Genomic DNA, 27,207 nt, shown 5'->3' on the forward strand with positions numbered 1-27,207 from the left:
AAATGCTAATATCAGTATATATATATATATATTTGTGCCATAAATGCTAAAAATTAGCGGTAGAACAGTACCAGGGAAACCTTGTCCATAGACTTATTGCTTATAGGGTAAGGAAACCAATGTCATTTTGTAATTTGGGTGAACTATCCCTTTAAGAATAGAATAATCAGCTCATTCATATTTCAAATCAGAAAAAGTCAACAGATTCAAATTCTATTTCTTTTTACATAAAATATACAGTAATTATATAAAAAATACATGTATTTACACTACTATTAAACAAGTAATTGCAATGACACCATACTCCAATGATTAGTCTTACATACATAACATTTAAAAAATAGACAAGTGTGCAAAAAGGTCTGTTGATGATTGATGATGCATTACAAACATACTAGCTGGCGATCAGAATACTCTTTAAGACCCTCGTTTCTTTCAATGGTATTATGACAGTGGCTTTTATAGATGTGGCCACTCAGTCAGTCAGTGTCTTTCTCTCTCTCTCTCTCTCTCTCTCTCTCTCTCTCTCTCTCTGTGTCTGTATGTCTGTCTTTCTGTCAACTACATACTTTTTATGTGTGCATATATGATAACTAGTCCCCATCACCTCATGATTTATTGTAAACCAGACAATGTCTGACAGCGGTGACTGTGTTCCATCACCTTCAAGTTAGGCGTGATAAATTCATGTGAAACAAGCAAAGGGCTCAGAGTTTAACTTTCATTTTAGCATAGGCCTCCTAGCATGGTAATAGTCAACCACACTGGGCTTTGCACCACTTGTTAGTATAGCATACAGAACAAAGTCCGACCCCCCCCCCCCCCCCCGAGTCAGTTTCCTGTCATGCAACATGTTCTTTAGGGATCTTAAAATAGGTGCCTGTTCTTTTGTGTCATGTTTTTACTGAAGGCTTGTGCACAGTGCATTCAAACTCTCAGGAACTTAGAAGAGCTCAGAGCAGACGTGGCCTGTAATAGACTATATGCCCCTTTAAATGGAACCTGTTTCTTAAAGAACGGGTCAATCCAAGAGCTTCTGTTGTTAGCTCACCAAGACATCAAACTATCTTTAAGTTGTTCTTCTGCCAAGCTTAGTAATGAAAATGACCCTACCAGGGTGATTCAGTGTCAGAACTCAAAGAGCAGCAGGTAGTGTGTTTACATGGCAAGCAGGGTTGGGGTCAATTCCATTTCAATTCAGTCAATCCCTATGGGAATTTCAGTTTACTCCGTAACTTTACTGAATTGAAATGGAATTTGCCCCAACCCTGACATCAAGGGATGGATGAGTCTTCCCTTAGGTTAGATGATTGGGAGGGTGGGCTACTCTTCTGATGGACCAGATCTTGAACCCAGGTTGTTTAAGTTTATGTTAGTCCTCTGAGCTAAAGCTTATCTAGGAGCTAATACCACCTCAGCTTCACTCTCATGCCTCATACACTCTCATAAAATTGTCAATTTTAGAGGCAATATTGTTCTTTGACTATGTCGTCAGTCAGAGATATGCCTATGGGAACAGTATATGATAAAACTGTCACAAGCAGAAACTGGAACGAGATCCAATACCCATGGCAAATTAATTTGTTTGTTGACAAATCTAACACTTGTCAAACTCAACTGGTTTTCTTGTCAAGGTTACACCAGGTACATAACCGTGGGTTACCCTTAGCTGCCACCCAGGTTCTCTTTCCACATCCCTTCAAGGTACACTGAGGCGCTGTTGTGAGTACTAAGCGCGTCCCTGATCCTCATGCAATGTAGATGGTCTCAACGTTTCAGTCTCTGTACAGTAGAGTCCATCCAGATGGTTGTGGGATCAGTCAGTTGATGATACCAGCGAAGGTATTGATTGGTAGAGGAAGTCCTTTGTTCATGTACTTGCTGAGGCCAGCGTCCCTCTCCTCTTCCCCCAAACTGAACTTGGACCGCATAGTCTTCTGGACACAGTATCCAGGGTCAAGACAGGGAGCGATCTCTATGCTGGAAATGAATTCATTGATAGAGGACATGTCAAATTATGAGAGTTAGGTAAGTATGTTTGCCAGTTTTTTGGAGCTTTAGTGACAATGAACATTGAATGAGGATTATAATATTACACTTTTTAAAAGCATATATGTGCATTTAGTTATTTACATACAACATATATATACTGTAACATGACACAATATATATCCTGTAACACGGCACAATATATATAACATGTGCATATGTAACTAAACCACACGCAGTATGACTAGGGCTAATCAAATGAGGTTAGACCAACACGCTTCAGAATACATTTCAACCAGCAACCTTCTGGTAACAAGATCATGGTTCTATCCACCAAACCACTCTCTGACCTGTTTTCATCTATTTCAAGTTTCCATGGTAGGCCAACCGTAGGCAACAGCTACAGCAACAGCTCTCACCTCTGTACGTCTCTGAAGGTCCTCCTAGAGTCTTTGTCCAGGGTCACAGTGAAGGTTTTCATCTCCAGGGTCCTGATCTTAATGTTACAGGTACGGATCTTGGCCTCCTGTGGAATTAAGTCTGTGTGTTAGGTTTGGGTTCTAGGTTCGTGAGATCATAAAGCGATGTGGGCACCATGGCTTGGTCCAGCGAACCAGGCCTTTGTGACGTTACGAACAAGACGGAGACCCAAGAATATCAAAGAGGATGAAGTAAATATGTTTTATGTCTCTGAATTTTAGAACAACCTTCGCTAATAGACATTTGTGTGTTAAAACGGTGTAAACCCACCATGGTGTTCTTGGGTTTAGTTTCGATGAAAGCGACTGTAAGACAGTTCAGATCTGAAGACGACAACAACAAAAACAAGAACATAGGCCAGGCTTCAACAGATATACAGAATAATATGGGAAAAGTAGTAGACATTTCAGAACTTATTTTTACATTCTCACAATTGTATCAATATACGACAGCATGAACATGCACTAATGTTTTACATTGTGACTTTGCCCACTGGGCACCCACTGGTTGAATCAACGTTGTTGCCGCGTCATTTCAATGAAATGACGTTGAACCGACGTGGAATAGACCCATAGGGTGACAACTCAGCGACTACTGATCACAATACAGATGAATCTAGCAGTTAATTAAATGAATATAGTAAATATCATTGTGTGTGATATGTAGTGTTGTATACCTTCAGTTTCATGGGAGGGAATGGCACTAATCTGAACACCTGAGGTCCTCAATGACATACCCTTATCTACATCTCTACCACTCAACGACACCTGGAGGGGAGGACAGAGACACAGGTCGGAGGTCATAGAGAGAAACTAACAGCTAAACGTCAAATGCAGGTTATATGATCTCTCGTCAGGTCAGGCCACTCTCATGGTGCAGTTCAAAACTCTAAACAGAGTAAAAACAGACGTTGCATCAACAGTATCAATCCCAAAAACAACGAAAATAGAGCAACACATTAGTTTATAGCCAGATGCATGCACTTTTACGTTGATGTATATTGATGAGGTAATGTTAAAAACACGGTTGAACTTCGCTGACCTTTTTGTAGTTGACAGAGACGACGGCACCACATACGTCTCCTGTGTTCTTCTTCTGCTTGATGGTTGTGGCTGAGAGTGGGAGGCCAGACGTGATCAGACCGGACGAGTGACATATGCACGTGCACACACCAATGCATGCACACACGTACACACATACACCAATGCATGCACACACACACACACCAATGCATGCACACACGTGCACATACCAATGCATGCACACGCGTACACACATACACCAATGCATGCACACACACACCAATGCATGCACACACGTACACACACCAATGCATGCACACACGTACACACACACACACTTCAAATCAGTTTGAAACAAAACATCAGATGCAGAGAACGTTGATCGGCGTACACAGGCTAAATGTTACCTTTCAAAGTAGTTGGGGACTGTTTGAACTCAGGGAAGTCCAGCCCCAAGTGGGAGAGAAACACGTCCTCCACTGGGTCCTTGGTCAGGTTGGAGAAGCAGATCTAGAACATAGGCAGGAGGATGACAATCGTGGGTCAGTTGGTAGAGCAAGGCGCTTGCAATGCCAAGGAGGTTCAGGCCAACCGTATGTAAAAATGTATGCATTCATGACTGTAAGTCGCGTTGGATAAAAGCATCTGCTAAATGGCATATATTATTGTTATAATATATGACCATTCAGATAATGTGCACTCTGGAATTTGGTGTTTTTTGTACTATGATTGAGGACTGATAATCATGAACATGCTAGAGTGCTAAAGATAAGCTATGCTCAGTCCATCGCCGCAGACTTACTGTCATTATGTCACACAATCAACAACTGACAGTGGTAGAGAGATTCGACAGTGTTTAGGCGATAACTAGACCTGTTTGTGAAGCATATGGCTACGGCTGTGTCACAAATGGCCCCCTAATCCCTATATTGTGCACTGCTTTTAACCAGGGCCCACAGGGCTCTGACTAGGGTACCATTTCAGATGCATCCTATGTCTCCTCACCTTGACAGAATAGATGGTGAAGTAAACAGGCTGCAGTCCGGTCCGCACGTAGTAGGAAATGACATCAGACAGGAAGGGGTTAGGCTCTGCCTGCTTGCTGCTGTTGGACTTCTGGAGAGAGATGGGAACATGTTAGTATGGAGCCTGGGGTTGACCAAGACAGATAGGGGTACACATGAAAGTAGCTTTTTAATACACTGAATGTTCATGTTTAGGAAGGAACTCTATTTCATTCATGTAGAGACACAGGAGAGGAGCGCTTCTTTGGTTTATAGTTCATCCACAAGGTGCTCTTTGATCATGGGATGGAATACTATAGAAAAGCCTTTGTGCAAACAAACTTCCAGAAGTAATCAAGGCAGTATCATGTAGTGGAACATTTTTAAAAGCCTTGATTGATTTCTGGCTGATGCATGGCAAGAATGTAATATACGTGTTGTAAAAAAGGCTTTTTCATTATGCCACTACATGAGTGCATTGATTACTTCCGGAAGTTTGTGTGGTGCACAAAGGCTTTTTTTAACGTTGCAGCATCAACCTGACCCTGTGTCCCTGCTACTTTTCACAATCTTTTACCCCCGATACTTCCCTATCTTTCCCTACACTGTGTCAAACAGTTTCTCTTCCCTCTATCCAGCTAAATGCTAAGATGACCCATAACAGCAAAACTATTTGCATACAGTACTCATAGGTTCCTAGTTTCGGTAAGAGCCCACAGATGTTTTTTTTGTTGCTTCCTGTAAGCAGGCAACTACTGTACAGTACTGTGCAACTCCCTTTTGTTTGCTAATCATTCAAAACACCTAGAAACATGCAAAAGGTAATTTGTTGACTTTTTTATTTGGTACAGACCGGTTGCAGAGCATAAACCACATTCAACATAACCACAACTTTATCTACTGTAAATCAGACCTACTGTAGATTAGACTAGTATTGCGTTTCCTCTTAAAATCCTGAAAGCGACACTTGATTGAGCTTGCCAGGCTAATGAAATAGTCCCGAAAGTGCAAACCCTGTCAATCTAGCATTCCAGGCAGGCTCAATCAAAAGTATCAAAAGAGAACAGAAAATACTATTTGATGCTGTCATTTCAACATAACGTAGAAACAGTAGGTTACTGTACCATTCTGGCCAGCTTGGGGATCATGGAACCCAGACTGTTGATGTTGCAGTTGTACCATGGATCCACCATTCCCAAGTAGGAACCCAGGGCACAGGGGTTTTCCCGGGATGGGGAGACGTTTTCCTGATAGAGAAGGAAGTACAACATGGTTTATTAAAGATCCACTACTGTACTAAACTGTTAGGGTTACTCAACCACAGCCAAGTTCAGTGTAAAACCAGAGAACGACATTAAGCCAGTTCAACTGACGACTGAATCCAAAAGTTACACGGTTGATTTTATGTGCATTTTATATTTACTGTACTTTTTGTCGCATTTGTTGATAAAAAAAATCTTAAAATACTCTGAATTACATTCAGTAACATGATAAGAATACTCCTGGAAGCAATCCAAAAACGGACCATCATAAATCACAATCTGGGTCAGGTGGGCATCATTTGAAAGCTTGTTCTATTGCCAACATGACTAGCTAAGTTATAAAATATGATCTTACAGTGTTACGCTTTCACAGGGCAATTCAGAGAACATATCGTAATTTTGGTGCGCATAGAAAGGACTATTCAGGTGCATTCAGGTGCATTCAGGTGCATTCAGGTGCATTCAGGTGCGTGTTCCGCTGCAGATTTTCTTCATAATACACAAACATCCCACTGGGCACAGACGTCATTTCAACGTCTAGTTTTGATTTACATTTGGCTGAGTTGTCAACGCGAAATCAACCACTGTCATTGGATTTAGGTTCAAAGTTGGGTGAAAAAAAAACACATTTCCACACGTCGATGACTTTTTCCAAATCCAGTCCGTTTCCACGTTGATTCAACATCATCAAATAGATGTCTTGTTGTTGAAATGACATGGAAACAACATTGATTCAACCAGTTTTTGCCAAGTGAGATTCTGTTCAGGACAAACCAGGATATGACGCTGTGCATTGCTTGCTGTTTGGCGTTTTAAGATTCTGTGTAGCATTTCGTGACATCTGCTGATCTAAAAAGAGCTTGTGAAATAAATGTGATCGATTGATTGATGTCATTCTTGTAACTGTACATCAAACATAGTCATCATAAACGTTGACTGTAGATTACAGGAGTTTTATGATATGGAAATGTGAAGTGCACATTTGGACATCTCATCTTTCAAAATACATCATTTACAGCATTCCCCTCAATCAGACAACAACAAAATTCCAAACGTTGTCCGATCAGTGGGAGGGATGTGGGCAACTTCTTGTCGCGTGCGTTGCTCAAGTTCAGAACGGCTGTCAGTCAAAACCCACACAGCGTTTACAGCGTATTACTGTACAGCCACTGCGTTCCAATGCAGGTACTTATCAGTGTCCAAATCTGCCATTTCAACCCGCATATCATTCTTTTGTCGTGATCATTTCACATACTGTGTGTGTGTATGTGTGTATGTGTGTGTGTGTGTGTGTGTATGTGTGTGTGTATGTGTGTGTGTGTATGTGTGTGTGTATGTGTGTGTGTGTGTGTGTGTATGTGTGTATGTGTGTGTGTATGTGTGTGTGTGTGTGTGTATGTGTGTATGTGTGTGTGTATGTGTGTGTGTGTGTGTGTATGTGTGTGTGTATGTGTGTGTGTGTGTATGTGTGTGTGTATGTGGGTGTGTGTGTGTGTATGTGTGTGGCTGTGTGTGTGTGTGTATGTGTGTGTGTGTGTGTGTGTGTGTGTGTGTGTGTGTGTGTGTGTATGTGTGTGTGTATGTGTGTGTGTGTGTGTATGTGTGTGTGTGTGTATGTGTGTGTGTGTGTGTATGTGTGTGGCTGTGTGTGTGTATGTGGGTGTGTGTTCCCAAACTGAAACACTGAAATGAGTCATATCGTTGTCTCTTGACAGGATGTAAACTGATAGGAGTGAAGTGTTAGTTTGTGGTCTTACTCTGACAGGACAGGTGGGACTGGGATCCTCACAGACAGGGATGTAGTAAAACTGGAAGTTGACTTTCATGGTCAGAAAGAGACGACGCGCTTCCCTTTTCCTGCAGAGTGAAACCAATGATTAACTAACTCTCAAACCATGCTACACAGCACACCAAAATGGGTGTAACAACCAGTCTTGAGTTAGTTAGGAATAATCCCATTGTATATTTCTGACGGAATTAACTATTAATGTGTCATGGTTTCCATTCAACTTCCTTCTTCCTGACTAGACCACGGAAATGGACAGTTAGTTTCCGATTCCATTTTTTGGAAATTATGAAATAAACCATTTTCAACAGCATAGTATAGGGCTAACCAAATTCAGATGTTGTAGGTGGAACTGTCACCAAAAAGTATACTGTGATAATTTCTAACAGAAATCGATTATATCCAGTATCCATTCTAATATATTCAATATCCATTACAAACTACATGCAGTCTCCCAGACTACATTACCCATGATCCTGGTCCCTCACCTGAGAAAGTAGAAGGCCTTAGCCAGCTTCCCCAGCACCCTGTCGTCCCCCATCACCACGATCCGGGCCGTGAAGTGCCTCTGCTGCTTGGAGAATGAGGGGGTCCCACTGCACCCCGCCTTCCTATGAAGTGTCCCCCCTCCCCCGCCTCCCCCTCCCCCGGCCACACTCCCGCTCTCCTCCAGAGCGTCCTGCATCAGGGCCATATTGTCCGTGACTGACGGCCTCATCTTGATGCCTCCTCGTCGGGTTAATCTGGCCTCCCCCTCCTCCGAACCACCAGAGGGTTCCACCACTGAAGGCTCAACCCCAGGGGGAAGGTCCCTCTCGATGCCGCTGTCGGTGGACATCACGGAGTGGCGGGGCATGGCGGAGGAGGAAGTGAGGTCGGCGGGGAGGTCGGCGAGGTCAAAGTCGGTCTCCTGGTCCTGGCTGAGGCAGAAGTGTTCCGACGACATGGAGCTGGAGCGCACGCACTTGGCCAGCTCGCGCCCTGGTGGTAGAGGTGACATCAGAGAAATAGGAACCAGAAGACATATATACTGTATCTCTATAACATGAATGTCAATACAGGTCAATGGGAACAGGAAGCAGCGAGACAAGAAAGAGCTATAATATTGGATGTTTGCATCGGGTGAGAACACAGTGTGTTAGAATAACACTCCTCATTATTCACGATTCATTCAGGATTATCCATAACCATGGTAGCATCCACATTAATGTGGAAGTGTTCAGAAACATATTCTATTCTTATTTACAATAAATGTGACTCCAAAATGTTTACTATTATTTAATTACTATTCATCTCTATTGGGCACAAAATAATCAGAAATACAACCAAAAACGAATTGCAAATGCAATCAAAAAGTTTGTAGAGTAACAAGTTGATGTAGTCAATGCGTACTAGGAATATGGGATCAAATTCTAAACTTTTGACTGCTATATTTATAAGAATTTATAGGGGTGTCAATCATTTTGACCCCTACCTTTTTGAGAGAGAAAAAAGTATACTTTTATTAAACAGAGAAACAGAGTTCATGTAACAGAGTTCTCTCATTGGTGTGTATAAACAACAGATCTCGCCACTCACAGATCTCCTCATCCTCCCTCCACAGGTGGAAGCTCATCTCCGGATTGGGAAGCGGCATGTCACACAGGCATCCACCACCACCGGAGGACAATGTGTCTAAACCAGGAAGAGCCCAAACTGTCACAATGACACCAAAAACAACACCCGCTTACTTCCTGGTCCCCATCCCCTACACTAAGTATATGGTCTCACAGTGTAGTGTCCATTTGAAAGATAGTTGTTATGATGAGAAGAATAAATATGTATTAAAAGGGAATTACAGTGTACATCCGTCCTGGGGGGGGCTCTGACTCGACAGATTTAGACATGGAGGAATTCAGTGTGAAAGATCAGCTGACCAATACAGCGATCTATTAATAACTTTCCCTGAGTCAATGACTGCTGCACTGTACGGTATGTGTCAGCTCGAAGACACACTAACACAAAAAAAGGACAGAGTTGGCAGTATTTCTCTGAATACGCCCTAAATGAAAAATGTATAACTACTTATATACAAGTACCAGCTGTAATACCTTGAAGTGTCGTCTACATTAACGTTACCCCTCCATTTTCACTTGTAAACAGAAACCAAATGCTAGTCTAAAAGAAATGGGAGATAATGTCTGGATGCTTTTTTAGATCAGTTGGTTTTGGTTTCAAACAGTCAAAAGATGACCCCTCTATGATGATCCTGTACCTGATGTGTCAGTATGGGTGAGGATCTCTCTGTAGAGTTGTCCCAGTCTCCCCCTCAGCACCACCCCTTCCCCCTTGGTGCCCTCCTCCACACTCTGCTCCAGACTGGCCACCACTTCCTGGAAGTACGGCTCCACGTCCTGGCCAATTTTCTGCCACACACACGCGCGCACAAACAGACACACACGTGCAAACAAACAGACACACACACACACACACACACACACACACACACACACACACACACACACACACACACACACACCGTCTATGAATAGAATACAGGTGAAAGGCCACCAGCGACCAGACAAACACATCTGGAAGTCTGACTTTGACACATCCTGTTGAGATGAGTGTTATATTAGGACCAGTGTGTGTAAGTGTGTGTTTTAATGGGAATGGTGCCAACCTCTGCTAGATCATGGAACTGCACAACTAAATAACACACTATTGAGTCATTATAGATCATTTGTGGTTAAGTGTGTTGCTGAATATGACTGAGATGGCATGTATGAGGCACTAGTAGAGACCTTTAGCTTTCTGAGCTTTGCTTTGGTGCAAATTGAAACTACTCAAACCACAAAGGGGTTTGTGCAATACATTGAAATAGAAACTAGTGTCAAACACAAAGTGGTATTGATTTAGATAACTTTGAACAAAACACGGCAACATTTGCAAAATGACACGACAAAACCAAAGTCAAGCTGAGATTAAACATCAAAGTAAATATCAAGACCATAAAACAAGTTTCTTTACCCCTCGAACAGAAGTCAAACCCAAAAGGTTTTTTCACTGTGTAAAATGTGGCTAGAATGTACATGTAACAAAAACAATGTGGTAATAACGAAGTTACTTTTGTTCTCCGAAGTGGGATGGATGGACAAATAAATAAAGCCAAAAAGAAAGAAATGAAGTAAATGAAGGGTTTTACCAATAACTTTGACCCTGAAACCCATCATCACATACGCATTCGGAAAGACCAGACTTTAATAGAAGAAGACACGTCATAGTGAAACTCAATGTTAACACAACCACAGCGCAACCACACTGACCTTCAGTGCCTGTGCCAGTTTAGGACCGTGGCACAGCTCCCCTCCGAGAGCAGCCTGGATGGAGTGTTGGACCACGCTCCGCATGTGGTCAAGGGGATTCAGATACCCCCCTGACCCCGAGGCCTCGATGTCCCCCCTCAGCGCCTCACCGTGGGGGCCGTAGAAGACCGCCGGATCGGCGAACACAAACACCCTAGGAGACCGTAGGAGAGATTGATTGAGATTGCCTTTGGTTATCCTTGATAAGGTTAAGGTTATCCTTATCCTTTGGTTATCCTTGCCTTTGGTTATCCTTGATCAACCAGTACCCTAATTGTTTGGTCGGGCAGTTCACACGCAACCTGCTGTTATTACAAGCTACTTTATCTACAAACAGCATGTCATTCTATACCACGAGGAAAAATGGCTTCTACACTGTACTGTGCTTCTCTCTGTGTCACCGTGTTGCATACAACTGCAAGTTAGGTTGATCTCTCACCTCTCCTGAAAGGAATGGTAGTCATTCTTCAGGCTCTGCTCTGCGACCACCATCCTCTGATACAGCACTCCTGTGGGTCAAAAAGATGTACTATCCAATGAAAAACACGTGACATTCTCGTACTACGGCCCTCGAATGCGTTGAAACAAAAACCATCCCTCTTCATTATAAAGTGTGTTACAGTAAAACGATGATCACCTTTCGAAGACAGTAAAGTCTACCAATAAAGTCTTGTCTAGCACGTAATAGAAAAACACATAACTCGACAGGTTGGTCGAAGGATGTACGTTGGTTTCAGTACCTGGTGTGTAGCGTTCTGTCTTCATGCGTCTGGTGTAGCTGAGGCCTACAGTACAGTAGGGCTGGGGGAGGGTAAGCAGCCTCTTGCAGAAGTCGTACACCCGCTTGTACAGGTCGTCAGGAAGGTAGGCTGACTGGAACGTACACAGATATACGCACAGTTAGCACTGTCAGTCAGTCACAGCTGTCCTCGGACTTACCTGAACCACCAAACACAATTGGTATGGTACATACACACAACCCTCAAATACAGTATAGTACCATTTCCCTCCATAAATACCTGCACAAACTTCCCAAAACGTCAATATACAACATATACTGTTTTCTATTGTTTTCCATCCCATTCTATTCTATTCTACTATAAAGAGCCTATGGCTCTGGTAACAACAAGAACTGTCTCTTTAAGAAGACGCTAACAGATAAAGAAGAGATAAAGGTCTACGACAGTACAGAATCCTGACCTCGCCTGACCAGGAAGTGTAGGAGACGATTTACAGGAAATAAGACTGCATCAAATCGGAGGAGATCATCAAAACAGTGGCGGGAAATGATCCAATCCCCCAAATGAAAGCTTCTCCCCAGCCAACCCTGAGACAGGTCTGTAAAGATGCTGTTGTCATGTCTGACAGGTGTTTCCTTGTGTAACGTAAGCTCCCGGAACCTACCTGGATGACAGCATAGATGAGTGTGTGGAGCAGGGGGATGATGTGTGTCCGACAGTCTACCCTCTCAGCCTGCAGACAACAAGAGACAAGCACACAAACTACTGTGTTAGTCAGTTACTCACTAATACAAAGTTTGTCTGTAAAAGATAGCTTATCTGTTACCACCAGGGCGGACTGGGACCAGAAATCGGCCCTGGCATTTCTAACACATTGGACAATGATTTTCCTTGAGGCCTCCACACCGGCCAATTAATAGCAGGTTAATTATAATTTTGTGTAAAAAAAACAACAAGTTTGACAGACCCACTGGGCTAAAAATAAACCATTCCATCTAGTGTTTGCCAGAAATGCCAGATGGCCAATCCGCCCGTTTCCCACTAGACATAACATTCATGTTTCACATTGTCGCACAATGTCCTTGACAGTCTCAGTGTTCTTTTCAAATGTATTTGGGTAGCAAATACAATGATTGTCTTATCTCTTGACACGACAGTGTAAACTAGTAACGAATGGCCCAGAGACTTATATTTCTCCATATAAGGCCCCGGAATGGCCTAACGGAGCACATTGATGACATACCCTTTCCAGCTCCTTGACGACGACTCTCACCAGAATGAGACTGTTGGCAGGATTGTTCCGAACCTTCTTGTGCAGTGTCCATCTTAGCATCCCTTCGAATAGAAACACACACTCAGCACTTGCAAACATTTCCACAGATGGCAATAAACAGCACTCACACTCTCTGTTGTTTCCATAGACAAAGCGCTACACAAATAGCTGGTGTGACTCAGTGCCAATGCTTTGTTCCATTGCACAACAAACCCAAACTGTGGATAAAACTAATAGCTGACTCAGTGCAATTTTCCGATTATTGCCAGGCAGCGGTTATGTGTCATTCTCATGTGGTTTGGGCAGATTAATATGGAACATTAAAGAGGATCAACTCCTTCTGGACGGTGGAGCAGAGAGGCAAGTCAGGGACCTTTATTCCATTTTAAACCTAGATGCTTTGTATGTAAGCCATAGGCGGCTGGTGGTATTTTAATTGGGGAGGACAGGCTCAAAGTAATGGCTGTAATTGAATAAATGGAACGGTATCAACCACATCATTTTCATGTGCTTGAAACCATTCCATTCACTTCCTCCCAGCCATTATTATGAGCAGTCCTCCCCTCACCAGCCTCCTGTGATATAAGGTACCCATATGCATCGTTATTGAGCTTTGGGTCAGTAATGTGGGGGTTACTTGATGAAGCTTGCTATGCATTTAGCTAGCACTAACAGTTGAAGCTAGCCAGTTAGCTTCAACTGACCAAACCAGACTGGAAATGTGCAACAAAAGCAGCCTGACCTGAAACGGAGCCATGCTCACTGGAAAGCAAGCCGGTTCACTACCTCTCAGCTCTGCTCAACTCAACAGTGTGTAAACCCCATAAAGAGTCTAGTGGAAACTACTGATGGGTTTACCTTTATTGAGCACAGAGGAGGGGTGTTGGCTCTCCAGCTCCCTGAGCACGGCCTGGACACTGCGGTAGATGTCCGACTCTGAGGCCAAGGGGGCGCAGCTGCCTGGAGAGTCAGGGGTCAGAGGTTAAGAATCAATATTAATAAAAGTCGTACAGCAAATGTTCCATTTTGGATCAAATGTACATGCATTCCACTCTTCAAATGACACCCTATTCCCCATATATTACCTATAGGCTCCATGCTGCTCGGGGGGCTGCTCGAGCTATCTCAGGCTGCCTTGTTGGTCATGTCTCACATGCATGGCGGGGCCACGGCCTGGTGTCTATAGGGACGGAACAGGGAGAAAGTCTAAGCTGTTAGCGGTACCCACCGGAGGCATGACAGGGGCTGTTATTCTTTATTTAACCAGGAAAAAGGCTTAAATGATGTACTGGACATTTCTTGTGGCACAGAGGTGTTAGGACTTGTGAGTCCCCAAGAGTAGAGCCAGTGAATTGACCACGAAACACACACACACACACACACACAACACCGAGCTATAAGACTGGACATAATGAGTTTCAGCAGCAGGTGCCGCGGTCACAGTCACACTACTGTTCCAATAGAACAAGGCTGATCGTTCTCATTGCCTCATAAACAACCTCTTTCTCTGCTTCTCTTTCTCAGTCTAGTTTATCGCAGCGCGAATAGAATTATACCCCGTTCCAAAGTGTTTTGTTTTTTTGGCTTTAGTTAGAGATCAGTCATCTACCCACCTGTTTCACACCATCCCCCATAACAAAGACTGAAATGACTGGGGATGTACGGAGTTCTATGGGACAGCTTCACACGTCAAGTATAAAACGATCAACCATGTCAAAATGAAAGTTCCCAAGAGTGAGAGACGATGACTTCTTGATATTCAGATCTGTGATGAGTACACTAACAGTATAAAGTTGAAGTTGGAACCTTAGCCAAATACATTTAAACTCAGTTTTTCACAATTCCTGACATTTAATCCTAGTAAAAAAATTCCCCGTCTTAGGTCAGTTAGGATCACCACTTTATTTTAAGAATGTAAAATGTCAGAATAATAGTAGAGAGAATTATTTATTTCAGCTTTTATTTCTTTCATCACATTCCCAGTGGGTCAGAAATGTACATACACTCAATTAGTATTTGGTAGCATTGCCTTTAAATTGTTTAACTTGGGTCAAACGTTTCGGGTAGCCTTCCACAAGCTTCCCACAATAAGTTGTGATGGCCACTCCAAAACCTTGACTTTGTTGTCCATCAGCCATTTTGCCACAACTTTGGGAGTATGCTTGGGGTCAGCTTTAACTTCCTGGCTGATGTCTTGAGATGTTGCTTCAATATATCCACATAATTTTCCTTCCTCATGCCATCTATTTTGTGAAGTGCCCCAGCCCCTCCTGCAGCAAAGCACCCCCACAACATGATGCTGCCACCCCCGTGCTTCACAGTTGGGATGATGTTCTTCGGCTTGCAAGCCTCCCCCTTTTTCCTCCAAACATAACGATGGTCATTATGGCCAAACAGTTCTATTTTTGTTTCATTAGACCAGAGGACATTTCTCCAACAAGTACGATCTTTGTCCCCATGTGCAGTGTCAAACTGTAGTCTGGCATTTTTTTTGCGGTTTTGGAGATGTCGATTCCTCCTTGCTGAGCAGCCTTTCAGGTTATGTCGATATAGGACTTGTTTTACTGTGGATATAGATACTTTTGTACCTGCTTCCTCCAGCATCTTCACAAGGTCCTTTGCTGTTGTTCTGGGATTGATATGCACTTTTCGCACCAAAGTACGTTCATCTCTAGGAGACAGAGCGCATATCCTTCCTGAGCGGTATGACGACTGCGTGGTCCCAAGGTGTTTATAATTGCATACTATTGTTTGTACAGATTAACGTGGGACCTTCAGGCATTTGGAAATTGCTCCCAAGGATGAACCAGACCTGTGGAGGTCTACAAATGTTTTTCTGAGGTCTTGGCTGATTTCTTTTGATTTTCCCATGATGTCAAGCATAAGGCACTACGTTTAAAGGTAGGCCTTGAAATACATCCACAGGTACACCTCCAATTGACTCAAGTGATGTCAATTAGCCTATCAGAAGCTACTAAAGCCTTGATATCATTTTCTGGAATTTTCCAAGCTGTTTAAAGGCACAGTCAACTTAGTGTATGTAAACTTCTGACCCACTGGAAATGTGATAAGTGAAATAATCTGTCTGTAAACAATTGTTGGAAAAATGACTTGTGTCATGCACAAAGTCGATGTCCTAACCGACTTGCCAAAACTATAGTTTGTTAACAAGAAATTTGTGGAGTGGTTGAAAAACTAGTTTTAATGACTCCAACCTAAGTGTATGTAAACTTCCGACTTCAACTGTACATGCAGGACGCATCATCACAAGACAAGATAGAATCCAATCAAATGTTATTTGTCACATGCGCCGCATACAACAGGTGTAGTAGACCTTACCGTGAAATGATGAATACAACAGGTGTAGTAGACCTTACCGTGAAATGATGAATACAACAGGTGTAGTAGACCTTACCGTGAAATTATGAATACAACAGGTGTAGTGGACCTTACAGTGAAATGATGAATACAACAGGTGTAGTAGACCTTACCGTGAAATGATGAATACAACAGGTGTAGTAGACCTTACCGTGAAATGATGAATACAACAGGTGTAGTAGACCTCACCGTGAAATGATGAATACAACAGGTGTAGTAGACCTTACCGTGAAATGATGAATACAACAGGTGTAGTAGACCTTACCGTGAAATGATGAATACAACAGGTGTAGTAGACCTTACCGTGAAATGATGAATACAACAGGTGTAGTAGACCTTACCGTGAAATGATGAATACAACAGGTGTAGTAGACCTTACCGTGAAATGATGAATACAACAGGTGTAGTAGACCTTACCGCAAAACGCTTACTTACTAGCCCTTAACCAACAGTGCAGTTCAAGGATTAGAGTTTAGAAAATATTTACAAAATAACTAAAGTAAAAAATCAAATAAAAAGTAAAAAATAGAAGAACAACAACGAGGCTATATACAGGGGGTTACTGGTACCGAGTCAATGGGTTAATAGAGGTAGACGGTACTGAGTCAATGTGCGGGTTAATGGAGGTAGACGAACAGTGAACTAGTGAAACTGCTGTGGAGTTCTAAACATTACTGAGCATAAAAAGGTGTATTACTGCATTGTTTCTGCAACAACTTGACTTTCACGACATGCCTCAGCTAACAGCATACTAAAATGTTTTTAAAAAAGTGAAACATTCTCAGCATAAATAACTGTATCACTTCCTCAGTTTTGGATAACCTGACCCAAAATAACACAGCTGAATTGAATTGTCACCTTACTAGTCTATAAAGTGGACCCAAATGTTCTGTTGAGACATTTCCGATCCAGTCGAAACATGGAAAGAAATCTGACAAACCATGTAACGGTTCCCTAAGCCAGAGGCAGAGTGCATGCCAAAATGCCTCTCTCTCTCCGTGTTAGTTCTCATACCGAAAGTTCACAATTAGTTTGCTGCTTCCAGTTCTATCCCAGACACATCCACCATCCAGTACCTACCGACCAAAGCACCCGAAACAGGTGAACCGCCAAAAACAAATCCCCCTACCTTTTCCCTCCCAGGAAGGTTCCTCTTTTCAGCGATACACAAAAGGTCCCCTTAATTTCCGTCACACTGGCCCAGTGTTCAACGTGCTGCTGCAGGGTCTGACAGAGAGAACAGTGAAGTGGAGTGAACTTCCTCTAACTGGGAGGTGGTGACGAGGTGGTGACAGAGAGAGTAGCAGTGTTCTGAGAGAGGGGGAGAGAGAAAGAAGTAGCAGTGTTCTGAGAGAGGGGGAGAGAGAAAGAAGTAGCAGTGTTCTGAGAGAGGGGGAGAGAGAGGTAGAGGGGGAGGAGGAAAGTGAGGTGGAGGTTTGGGGGCAAGCTAACAGCAGCAACCTGTTTGAACTGTGTTTAATGTTGTATTCTCTGTCTGTCTCTCTCTCTCTCTCTCTCTGTCGCTCTCTCTCTCTCTCTCTGTCTCTCTCTGTCTCTCTCTCTCTGTCTCTCTCTCTGTCTCTCTCTCTGTCTCTCTCTCTGTCTCTCTCTCTCTGTCTCTCTCTCTGTGTCTCTCTCTGTCTCTCTCTCTCTCTCTCTCCTCTCTCTCTCTCCTCTCTCTCTCTCCTCTCTCTCTCTCGCTCTCTCGGACTCTATTTTTGTCTTTCTGTTTTCTTGTATCTTTTTCTCAACTTTTCCCCCTCTCTTTCTCTCTCTCCCTCAGGCTGAGGCTACAGTAGAAAAATGGAGGTTAAGTTGGAGGGGATTTAACCTTGATCCCTGCAATAAAGCACGGCGCAGGGAATGACAGCAACAAGGATAACAGCGCTGCCTCAGCAACCCAGCAACTGCCTGGGTGACCACACGTTTCCTGTTCCTGATGCACCCCTCACTCACTCTCTTCCTTTCTCGCTCTCTCTCTCTCTGACTTGGTCTGTCTGTCTCTCTCTCACTCTCTCGCTTTCTACACGCTGTCCTTCACTACCTCGCCTTTCTCTCCATCCTCCCTCACTCTCTTTCCCCCTCACTCTCTCCAACACCCGTCTCTCACAGACACACTAACATATTGTTTTTTTTTAACACCTTACGTGCGGAGGTGAGGACAGGACCTGAGACATTTCCTCTCTGTGTGAATGCGTAGGGTTGCACCACACTCAACAGGCTATATTTAGGTTGGAGTGTGTGTGTGTGTGTGTGTGTGTGTGTGTGTGTGTGTGTGTGTGTGTGTGTGCACACGCATTAATATGTGTGAGTGTGTGTGCCCCAGAGGTTTCATTCATGCATTGCCTAAAAATAGCCGGTCAATTCAAAAATGTCAGTTTCTGCACTAAGTATTCATGTCCTCGCAAGCTGAGAGAGGAAAGTGTACGTGTCGCAACAATGAGTAGTGATCTGCAGACAATTCTAGGTCTGTATATCGTCTAGATTTGATATGGGTGTTGCAAGTGGCACACAACTAGAGCTCTGCCTGTGGATGAGATTTGGAGCTTTTGATAAGAGTCGCCAAAACCAATGGTAAAAGCTCGTACTTCAAGAAAGAAGTACAAGACTGAAGTCCAAGTTTGCAGAGGGGAGTGCTCTACCACCCCAAAACCCCAGGCCTCAAGTGGACATGAACACTCACAAACAATGTGCTACAATACAATCAAACATACTCTTATCAGACTGTATAATTGTACATGGTACATGGCTAAAAACAGATGTGATCCTCAAGGAGGAATATAAATATTTGTATGCAGTAATTCACTCCTTAAGGGCACTGCACTCACAATGACTTATCATAACAAAGACAAAAGTAAAGCAAGTTGTATAAATCTGATAGGCACTGCAGGAGTGGAGTCACTCAGGGCTCAGTAATCCGACCCATCCAGTTTGATAATCTCTCTGCCTAGTTACAACCCTTTCCCGTTACTTCAGTCACACCTGTGTTTACCCAGATAACCACGCCACTTTCACATGATCACATACCTATATACACCCTACAGTATATGCAGGGTTACTGAGGTGATTAAGGTTTCATACACACGCACGCATGCATGAACGCACGTGCACAAACGCACCCCATAAAAACTACTGTGCAGGACTATACAGGTGTAGAGTCCATGGCTGAGATTTAATTTATGACCTGGGCAACTTTAGTCTAACAGCCCTAGGCATTGTAATCCGTTTAAGGGCAAAACGTTATGCAAACATGCAGATTGTAGAAGTGTCTTTTCCTGCTCCTCAATACAAGCAGATAAATTAGAGTGAGCAGTTTCAGAACCCTGAATAAATATAAATGACGTGGTGTGTATAGAGAGTGTAACATTTGGAAAAGCAAATGGTATGTACAGGGGAGCAAGCGATGAGTGTTGGCAGACGCGCCGGCGACTCTGTTGCTTCCTCGCAGCTAACCACCGGCCTTCTAGTTAGCTACCTTTTGCCTGGTTAAGAAACACAAGCTGCTCTACGAAATTAGCGATGTCTAGTGATGATTTTCTCTCGTTTGAGTATAGAAAAGTAGGCTGTCTATATGAATTTGTCGTCTCGCTCAACCCTCCCACTGCATTTCATAGCCAGGTTCTATAGCCAGTCAACCTCTTTTCCTTTAGAGAAAATGGCTTGAGAGACTACCGTCCAAACGATACTACATGACCCATAATACCGGTGCTTTTTACATAGCGTATCGCTGGCCGTTCTAAAACAAGGCTACTTGCGGAGCAGACCGCTAACCATTTGTTTAGGCTACACCGCGTCGTGTTACCTCATTAGCTAGCTAGAGCTAACAACCTGCGGCGCGTTCAGCAGGATGCAACGTTTTTGGAACATTCAGATAGAAATATGCTATGCTAGAATTTCTATGACTAAGACTTAGACTATATAAATAAAAAAGAGTGGCAAAATGAACACGGGTACAGTAGTAAATATCTTAGGATGAGCTACGAGAATACAGTATGTACTATGTATACTATACTATGTATACACAGTGAGTGGACAACAGTATATAAACAGCATTTGAAGTGACCAGTGTTCAATGTCTCTCTCTTCAATGTCTCTCTATTCATGCACCTTGGTTGGGCTGCAAGGTAGCGATGGAAGGTGTCAAATATTTTCTGCATTGACTATGTTGGTTGGTTACATTCCCAAACAGGCAGTGGCAGTACCCAGTAAAGGAATGAACAGGGTTGTCTGGTATGCTCCTGCGGACGACAACAAGGACGCAGACATACCACAGCCTGGCAGTGTAAAGTAAACTAACTTCTTCCAGCCCCTGGAAGAAGAGAGAGTATAGTAATTGGTGGGGGTGGGGGATGAGGGAGGATGAGGGGTGTGTGTGTGTGTGGCTTGAGGCTTGAAATCCCAACGTTAGGACAGTGAGCAGCAAAACAATTATTATACACTGTAGGTTCACATGTACCTGTACACAAAACCTAGGGAGATACCTTGAGAACTAGTCTCGTGTAGAGTCGATATTATGTCACAGTTGAAAAACCAGACAAGCACAGTGTCAAAATAGTCCGGTAGAACATTCCTTTCATGACATAAGCAAAGAAATTTCCCAGCTAAAGTAACTCTTAAATTGTGTTGCTACAGTATGTCGTTGAGCAATGCCTCACGTCACAAGCAAGTTGACGTTTATTGTCAAGAGTTCTGTCCTGGAGGCAGAACTGAGTGATTTTCCCTTAGACAGGCCAGCTGCAAAGTCAAACTTCGATATATGCTACAAATTAATGAAAAAAAAAATGCTTTATGGCTAAGGTTAGGGTTAGCAGTGTGGTTAAGGTCAGGGTTAAGTTTAAAATCAGACTTTATGACTTTGTGGCTGTGCCATCTAGTGACCACTCTCCAGAGCTGCCTCCAGAACTAGATTCATGACGAAAAATGCTAAAAACCACACGTCACAAACTAACACTACAAAGGTTTTTTTTGTGTTGGAAACCAGTCCAGTAACAAATGGTGCAAATGTTGTTCATCGATCATTTCCATAAAAAACAAGGCACCATGTACAGAAAAAATAATCTAAAAGTGACACCATTGAAAACCAACAGTATTTCTCTCCATCAAACTAAGCAGTAATCTAAATCCAACCCCTCTCACCCAAAACACCTTACGTAACCATAACCCATACAAGATAAACTGGTCAATGATTCTCCTCCACCAGTGGCAGAAGTGCCTGTAAGAAAATAAACATAGGCTATGTCCTAAAAGTAGTGCATTCTACATACAGGGAATAGGGTGGCATTTCAGATGCACCCTCTATGCTGCTGGTGTGAGGGGGATATCAATCAAGGATATTTCCTGCATTCGCAGCAGGAACAATGTGAGGAAGTGTTTGAAGACCACTGGACTCTCGCAACCCTCTGGCCCTCTACCATAAGTTCCCCCATCACATTTGCGTCAGACCCACGCATGAGCATGCACACACACATTCAGGAGGCAGGCACACGCACACACACACACACACACACACACACACAATTCTGACTGGACACAACGGGGCTAAGGGGAAGATTTATACCCCATGTGCTAAAACCATCACGCTGGATGGAGGAAGACCAGAGGAAGAGGGTGGGTAAAGAGGGGGTCCCCAGGGGGTCTGTTGGTGTGAATTGGGTCAGCCCCTGTACAGAGGGTCACCTGAGGATGTCGCTCCTGGGGTGGTTGTTGTTTGGGCACCAGCACTCAGTGGCCAACTGTATTGTAAAGTACTGTACACACACATGCATGCACAAATATACACATGCACGCATGTTCACACAAGCACGCACAATAAATACTGTAAACCTAACCAAAATAAATATGACACTTTATAGCCATGGCAACTATTCCACTTTCACAAAGACCTACAGTACAGAACGTTTGATCCTGGTTTATCACGACTATGTTTTTTACAGCCATTTACGAAACATACTGTTCGAGGTTTTGAAATGATATCATTTGCACGATATCAAAAGTGTATGGCCTCCCTCTTATCAAAGTGATAAGAATGTTGCACTTAACGGTTTCCCATTCATTCCTTAAAGGGAAATATAATGCTTATCAAGCAAAAATCCAGGTTTGAAAACAAGGTTGTTACCATAGCTACAGTGTTGTACATTGCCTAAGCATAAATGTAATTTTTCCATTGAATGTCTAAGGAATGGTTCTGTAGATTCTAGTAGGGCTGGTTTTGACATACAATCCTGCTGTACGTGGTCATTATAAAGCCATGTTATAATGACCACGTAAACATTTATCGAGGGAGGTTGTTTGGTGTAATGCAATCTATCCGCCACTGGGGCAGGATGTACGCAGGGCGTCAGACTAGACGTGGTCGCAACACACACACACTTGGCAGGGAGCATGTCGAGCCATTGTGGAGACAACCTCCCAGGAGGCTTTGCACACGACGATGCCAAAAGTGTGGCCTTTGTTTTTATATTCTTCTTTAGGAAAACAAACGGGTGGTGTGTTGTTGAAATAAAACTGAAGTGCGTCTGAGCTGAAGTGTGTCTGTGGTTTGCCTGTGACCTCAATGTGCTCATAGTGTCAGGCTTAGACCGTGAGTAAGGTAGCATTTCAATTTACAATTCTTCAGTTAAACAAGGAGGCAAAATCTTCATTTCTAATGCCAGACTCTTAGCCTGGGTGCCAGTCTGTTACTGCTCTCCATAAGGAAACCAGGCACAGTGGAACAGACTGGCACCAAGGCTACCATATTCCCAAGAGGGCCACTCTTGATTTATGTCAACATAGGCATGCCATAAGCCTAGAGTGTTTGGATCCAGTGACTCATGGGTTGCTACTTTATAACCCCATTGAGACAGAGGGCTTTACCTAATTACATTGCCTAAGCTCTCCTCGGCTATGTACACTACCAGCATCCCATACAGAAGACCCAAGCCAATAGGTAATGTCATTGAGGGTCCATATTCAGGGGTGGCCAGGGTTTATGGGCACTCCCATAACAAATCAGAGCACCACTATAAAGAACTTAAAATATAAACTTGGGAACCCACATAAGTTCACGAAATATGAACATTGATCCAGCAATTAACACTTTACCCATACATTAAATCTGCAATATGTAACCTTTTGGGTCGACCTAACAAAATGAACATAGAAATGTGAGTTATAGATCTGTCATTCGCATTGAAAGCAAGTCCAAGAAGCGGTAGATTTGTTCTGCGTGCACTATTTCTATACCCCCTGTTCTTAAGTTTCATTTTTGCTCTTTTACTTTAGGTTTTGTACACCAGCTTGGATATGGAAAATATATCTCACAGTGGTTTAGATGGTACAATGATTCACTACAATATACTTGCTTGTTTTGTCACATAAACTGAAATTAAGGGAACAATTCAATTTAATCCATGTTGGTGCATCCCACCCTTAGAATTTTAGCAACCAAGAAATGGCAGAGCGATTCCTGTATAGTGCATCTTTAAGTTGCTCTTAGTAACACAGTAATTAAATAGCTGGAAATGGGCACCAACACCCGATGAGTAATTCGAACCCTGCCCAAACAACATCACCAACAACCAATCACGCATCTAGCCTGGTCCCAGATCTGTTTGTGCTGTCTTGTTGACTGCTGACCATACGAGTTGGCAAGACAGCATAAAAAGATCTGGGACCAGACCACCACTCATTCCAAAGCTACCCAGAATGACCAGGAAACCTGAATCTAAAACAAGGACCCTGGACAGCTGTGTTTTAGACTCACCAATACAAAACACACATCGCCCACAGAGCCAGAGCTTCAATCAGGCATTGTGTTATAAAACTGTTGTCATTATCTCAGGAGATAAAAAAAACTGTTGTTGTGCTTTGTGTATTCCAGTTGGGGCGTAGTGTGTTTGAAAAGGCATGATGGCAAAAATAGAACAACCTCGTCCCATGTCTACTCTGTTGATCTGGTTAGGTTACAGTGTGGCAGGTTCTGAACACTCAGTTATCTAAGTGTAGTACCACACTGCCACATAGATAAAGAATGAACCCGATTCTCATTCACTTGAAAACTTAAACAGCAACAGTAAAAGATTGGAACCAAACAAAATATGCAGTAATCTTGTAATGAGATAGGACGCTCTTGAAAAAAACTGATTTCAAATCTCAATGAGCCCTTCCTGGTTAAATACAGGTTACAGAAAAATATCAGAAAAAGAGTTTAACAGTGTAACATAATTGCATTGTATTTAGGTTACAAAACTGTGCAACTAGAACTTAAAACGTGAATCATGCAATGGTCCAAGAGCAATTATCTTACTATAAAACCATTCAAAATTAACAAAACAAAAACGCCATACATTTAATAAGAGAGCTTATTTTTGTTGATAAAATCACTATTTACCTGCTGTTCGGTTCAGCAAAGAAATCCATAAACTTTCTATGAGGGTGATTGAACTCTGCTCGGGAAGTACAACTTCACACGTTGCTAAAGTTGCAGCTGTGACAGCAGCACGCGGGGCAGTACAGTATGACCACGCCCACCGATGATTTATTCAACCAATACGATGTCTCAAATATTTCCCTGGCGATCTAGATTGGCTAAATCCTATCAAATAGGCCTCCAACATGTACTTTACTTGTATGTCGTGCCAGTTGAGGTTTCTCATCTTCGAATCGATTTTTAACACAGTTGATATTCTGTTTAAGTCAGCCTACTGTTACTTACTTTATGTTCAAAGACACCCAGAGAAACAAGTTGTTTTTAAATGTAGCCTCTCATTTTATCTTCTTTCATCACTATTTATTTATTGTATGATTTCTCATATAATACACACAATTTATAGAACATTGATAAGACAAAATAAAGACTACCGTTAAAATTGGTACCATATGGAGAGAACAGAAGTGCCAGACAACACTATTTTGTTATATGTTGTTACATGTACAGTACCTTTCATTTCTGTTTATTTTACATGTTTATTGAAGTTAGCTATATAGCAAAATACACAGAATGTACAAAACATTAGAAATACCTGCTTTTTCCATGACATACTGTAGACTGCACTGTTGGTTAAGGGCTTGTAAGTAAGCATTTCACGGTAAGGTCTACACTTGCTGCATTCAGCGCATGTGACAAATAAAGTTTGATTTGAATCCAGGTGAAAGCTATGATCAGTTATTGATGTCACATAAGGAGACAGGTTAAAGAAGGATTTGTTGTGTGTGTGTGTGCCATTCAGGCGATGGGCAAGACAAAATATTTAAGTGCCTTTGAACAGGGTAAGATAGAAGGTGCCGGTTTGCATGTTTCAAGAACTGCAACGCTGCTGGGTTTTTCACACACAACAATTTCCATTGTGTATCAATAATGGTTCACCACCCAAAATAAATTCAGCCAACTTGACACCTGTGGGAAGCATTGGAGTCAACATGGGCCAGTGTTCCTGTGGAAGGGCTTTCAACACTTTGTAGAGTCCATGCCCTGATGAACTGAGGCCGTTGTGAGGGCGAAAGAGGGTGTAACTCAATATTAGGAATGTGTTGTTAATGTTTTGAAGACTCGGTGTACTTGTGTAATCTATTAATCTGTTGTGTTTTCCTGACAACATAGGGCAACTGGTTAGGTCACAGTCAGGATAAACCCAGAGCCCTACCCATGTTTAACCCAAAGATTTCTAAAATACCAACCTCAACCTTTAAGCAATTTTACTGTGCATTTTATTCTGCTATATGATTGATATTTTGATATTCTGTTATATATTTTCTGCAGTGCAAAGCTGTAGACAACAATAAATTAGACAACTGATTAACAAAAGGACTGGATGAGTATATTCTGTAGCACCATAGACTGGTCTATGACACCAGGTCAATCTACCCTGGAATATCGATGTCGTCTCTGCGTCCCTGCGGTCATCAGTATCAGCTAAATAAAAATATATATCTTATGTCAAATACAGTGTCAAGTAAACATTACAGGGTGCTACTTAGTATGATACATCTTATACTATGTACAATGGAATGTCAAAAATGGGATTATTTAATACAATGTCAAATATATACATTCAAATGTAAAAACAACATTGAACATAACTGGTATTGGATGAGTCTGTGGAGTCCTGAGAAAGGCTGTTTTTCCTACCTCATTATCCTGACATTACGTGACTCTCGTGTGGGAAAGTGAACACAATAGACTCCCCTGCTGGTCTAAAGAAGTCACTGTGATATTTCAGAAATGTCCCCTTTCAGGAAACCGTTGCTCATTGCAGTGCCGGAAGAGAGGACTTGCACCAATGCTAGTGTAGCTACAGTGTAATGATGAAGTTATTTTGAGGGAAGAAATATATAGTATACAAATGTACATCATTTACATAATCCATAGTGTCCATTTCAGCAACTGGGTATTGAACCCGGGTCTCCTGAACGTCACAAGACTGTTAGCCCAACGGAAGTCTGTAGGTCTCAGGCAACGTTAGTCATCACAGGAGGAGGGTTCGCTGAACCATCCAGCAGCCATAATGTCCCTTGGATCCAAAAAGAGTCTCATCCATTCATTTTAGTCTGGTCCACAGACTCCAGGCTTTTCACCTACACTTTCTAGTCTTCCCCTCTGTTACCAGCTGTCTACAAAATAGTCAGAAATACATTCAAGTATATATATGTTTAAGGCTGGTCTTCCACTCTCAGGGCTGTGCCCCACTGAAGGTGGCTATGGGCAGGCAGAGGAGTGAGCAGAAGGTGGGGTGGAGAGGCTGGATCTGGGCGGACAGGCCCTGGCCTAACCTCCAGTCTGTAGAGCTGTCAGGCTTGTAGCATACAGACACCTCACACCTGGGAGAGGAAGAGGAAGGGAAATAGACACTGTGGTCAGATAGTGTGTGTCTGTACGTGTGCATGTTTAACTTTACTTGTGGGGACTGTGTGGATGTGTTTAACTAAGAATAGTAAACAAATAAAAATGTA

The 27,207-nt window shown here is 42.7% G+C and overlaps 2 protein-coding genes across 5 annotated transcripts in view; both read right to left on the minus strand.

Annotated features, from left to right (window-relative positions):
• Window positions 1-197: 197 nt before the first annotated feature.
• On the minus strand, window positions 198-24,749 carry LOC139424549 (phosphoinositide 3-kinase regulatory subunit 6-like). 3 transcript variants are annotated; one of them, XM_071176503.1, is made up of 21 exons: window positions 24,650-24,718; window positions 17,408-17,589; window positions 13,986-14,080; window positions 13,759-13,860; window positions 12,871-12,962; window positions 12,292-12,360; window positions 11,628-11,760; window positions 11,327-11,396; window positions 10,849-11,041; window positions 9,798-9,948; window positions 9,122-9,217; window positions 8,032-8,524; window positions 7,515-7,614; window positions 5,620-5,742; window positions 4,497-4,607; window positions 3,899-4,001; window positions 3,511-3,581; window positions 3,146-3,236; window positions 2,740-2,792; window positions 2,409-2,515; window positions 198-1,980 (listed from the first exon to the last, which is right to left on the minus strand). In XM_071176503.1, the coding sequence occupies exons 3-21, from the start codon at window positions 13,996-13,998 to the stop codon at window positions 1,821-1,823; spliced, it is 2,331 nt and encodes a 776-aa protein (XP_071032604.1). In that variant the 5' UTR covers window positions 13,999-14,080; window positions 17,408-17,589; window positions 24,650-24,718; the 3' UTR covers window positions 198-1,820. The 3 variants fall into 3 exon arrangements, with proteins under 3 accessions (XP_071032604.1, XP_071032605.1, XP_071032603.1); XM_071176504.1 differs by having other exon boundaries at window positions 17,408-17,505; window positions 24,650-24,674; XM_071176502.1 differs by lacking the exon at window positions 17,408-17,589 and having other exon boundaries at window positions 24,650-24,749.
• LOC139424548 (phosphoinositide 3-kinase regulatory subunit 5-like) overlaps window positions 24,650-27,207 on the minus strand; it is a 30,516-nt gene continuing 27,958 nt past the window's right edge. The window contains exon 18 of one of the 2 annotated variants that reach the window (XM_071176500.1): window positions 24,650-27,075. In XM_071176500.1, coding sequence (XP_071032601.1) covers window positions 26,928-27,075 — 148 coding nt within the window. In that variant the 3' untranslated portion in view covers window positions 24,650-26,927. The remainder of the gene's footprint in view (window positions 27,076-27,207) is intronic. The other variant, XM_071176501.1, reaches the window with a different exon arrangement.

This window comes from Oncorhynchus clarkii, chromosome 13 (genome assembly GCF_045791955.1).
Source record: "Oncorhynchus clarkii lewisi isolate Uvic-CL-2024 chromosome 13, UVic_Ocla_1.0, whole genome shotgun sequence".
In the NCBI taxonomy this organism is placed as follows: domain Eukaryota; kingdom Metazoa; phylum Chordata; class Actinopteri; order Salmoniformes; family Salmonidae; genus Oncorhynchus; species Oncorhynchus clarkii.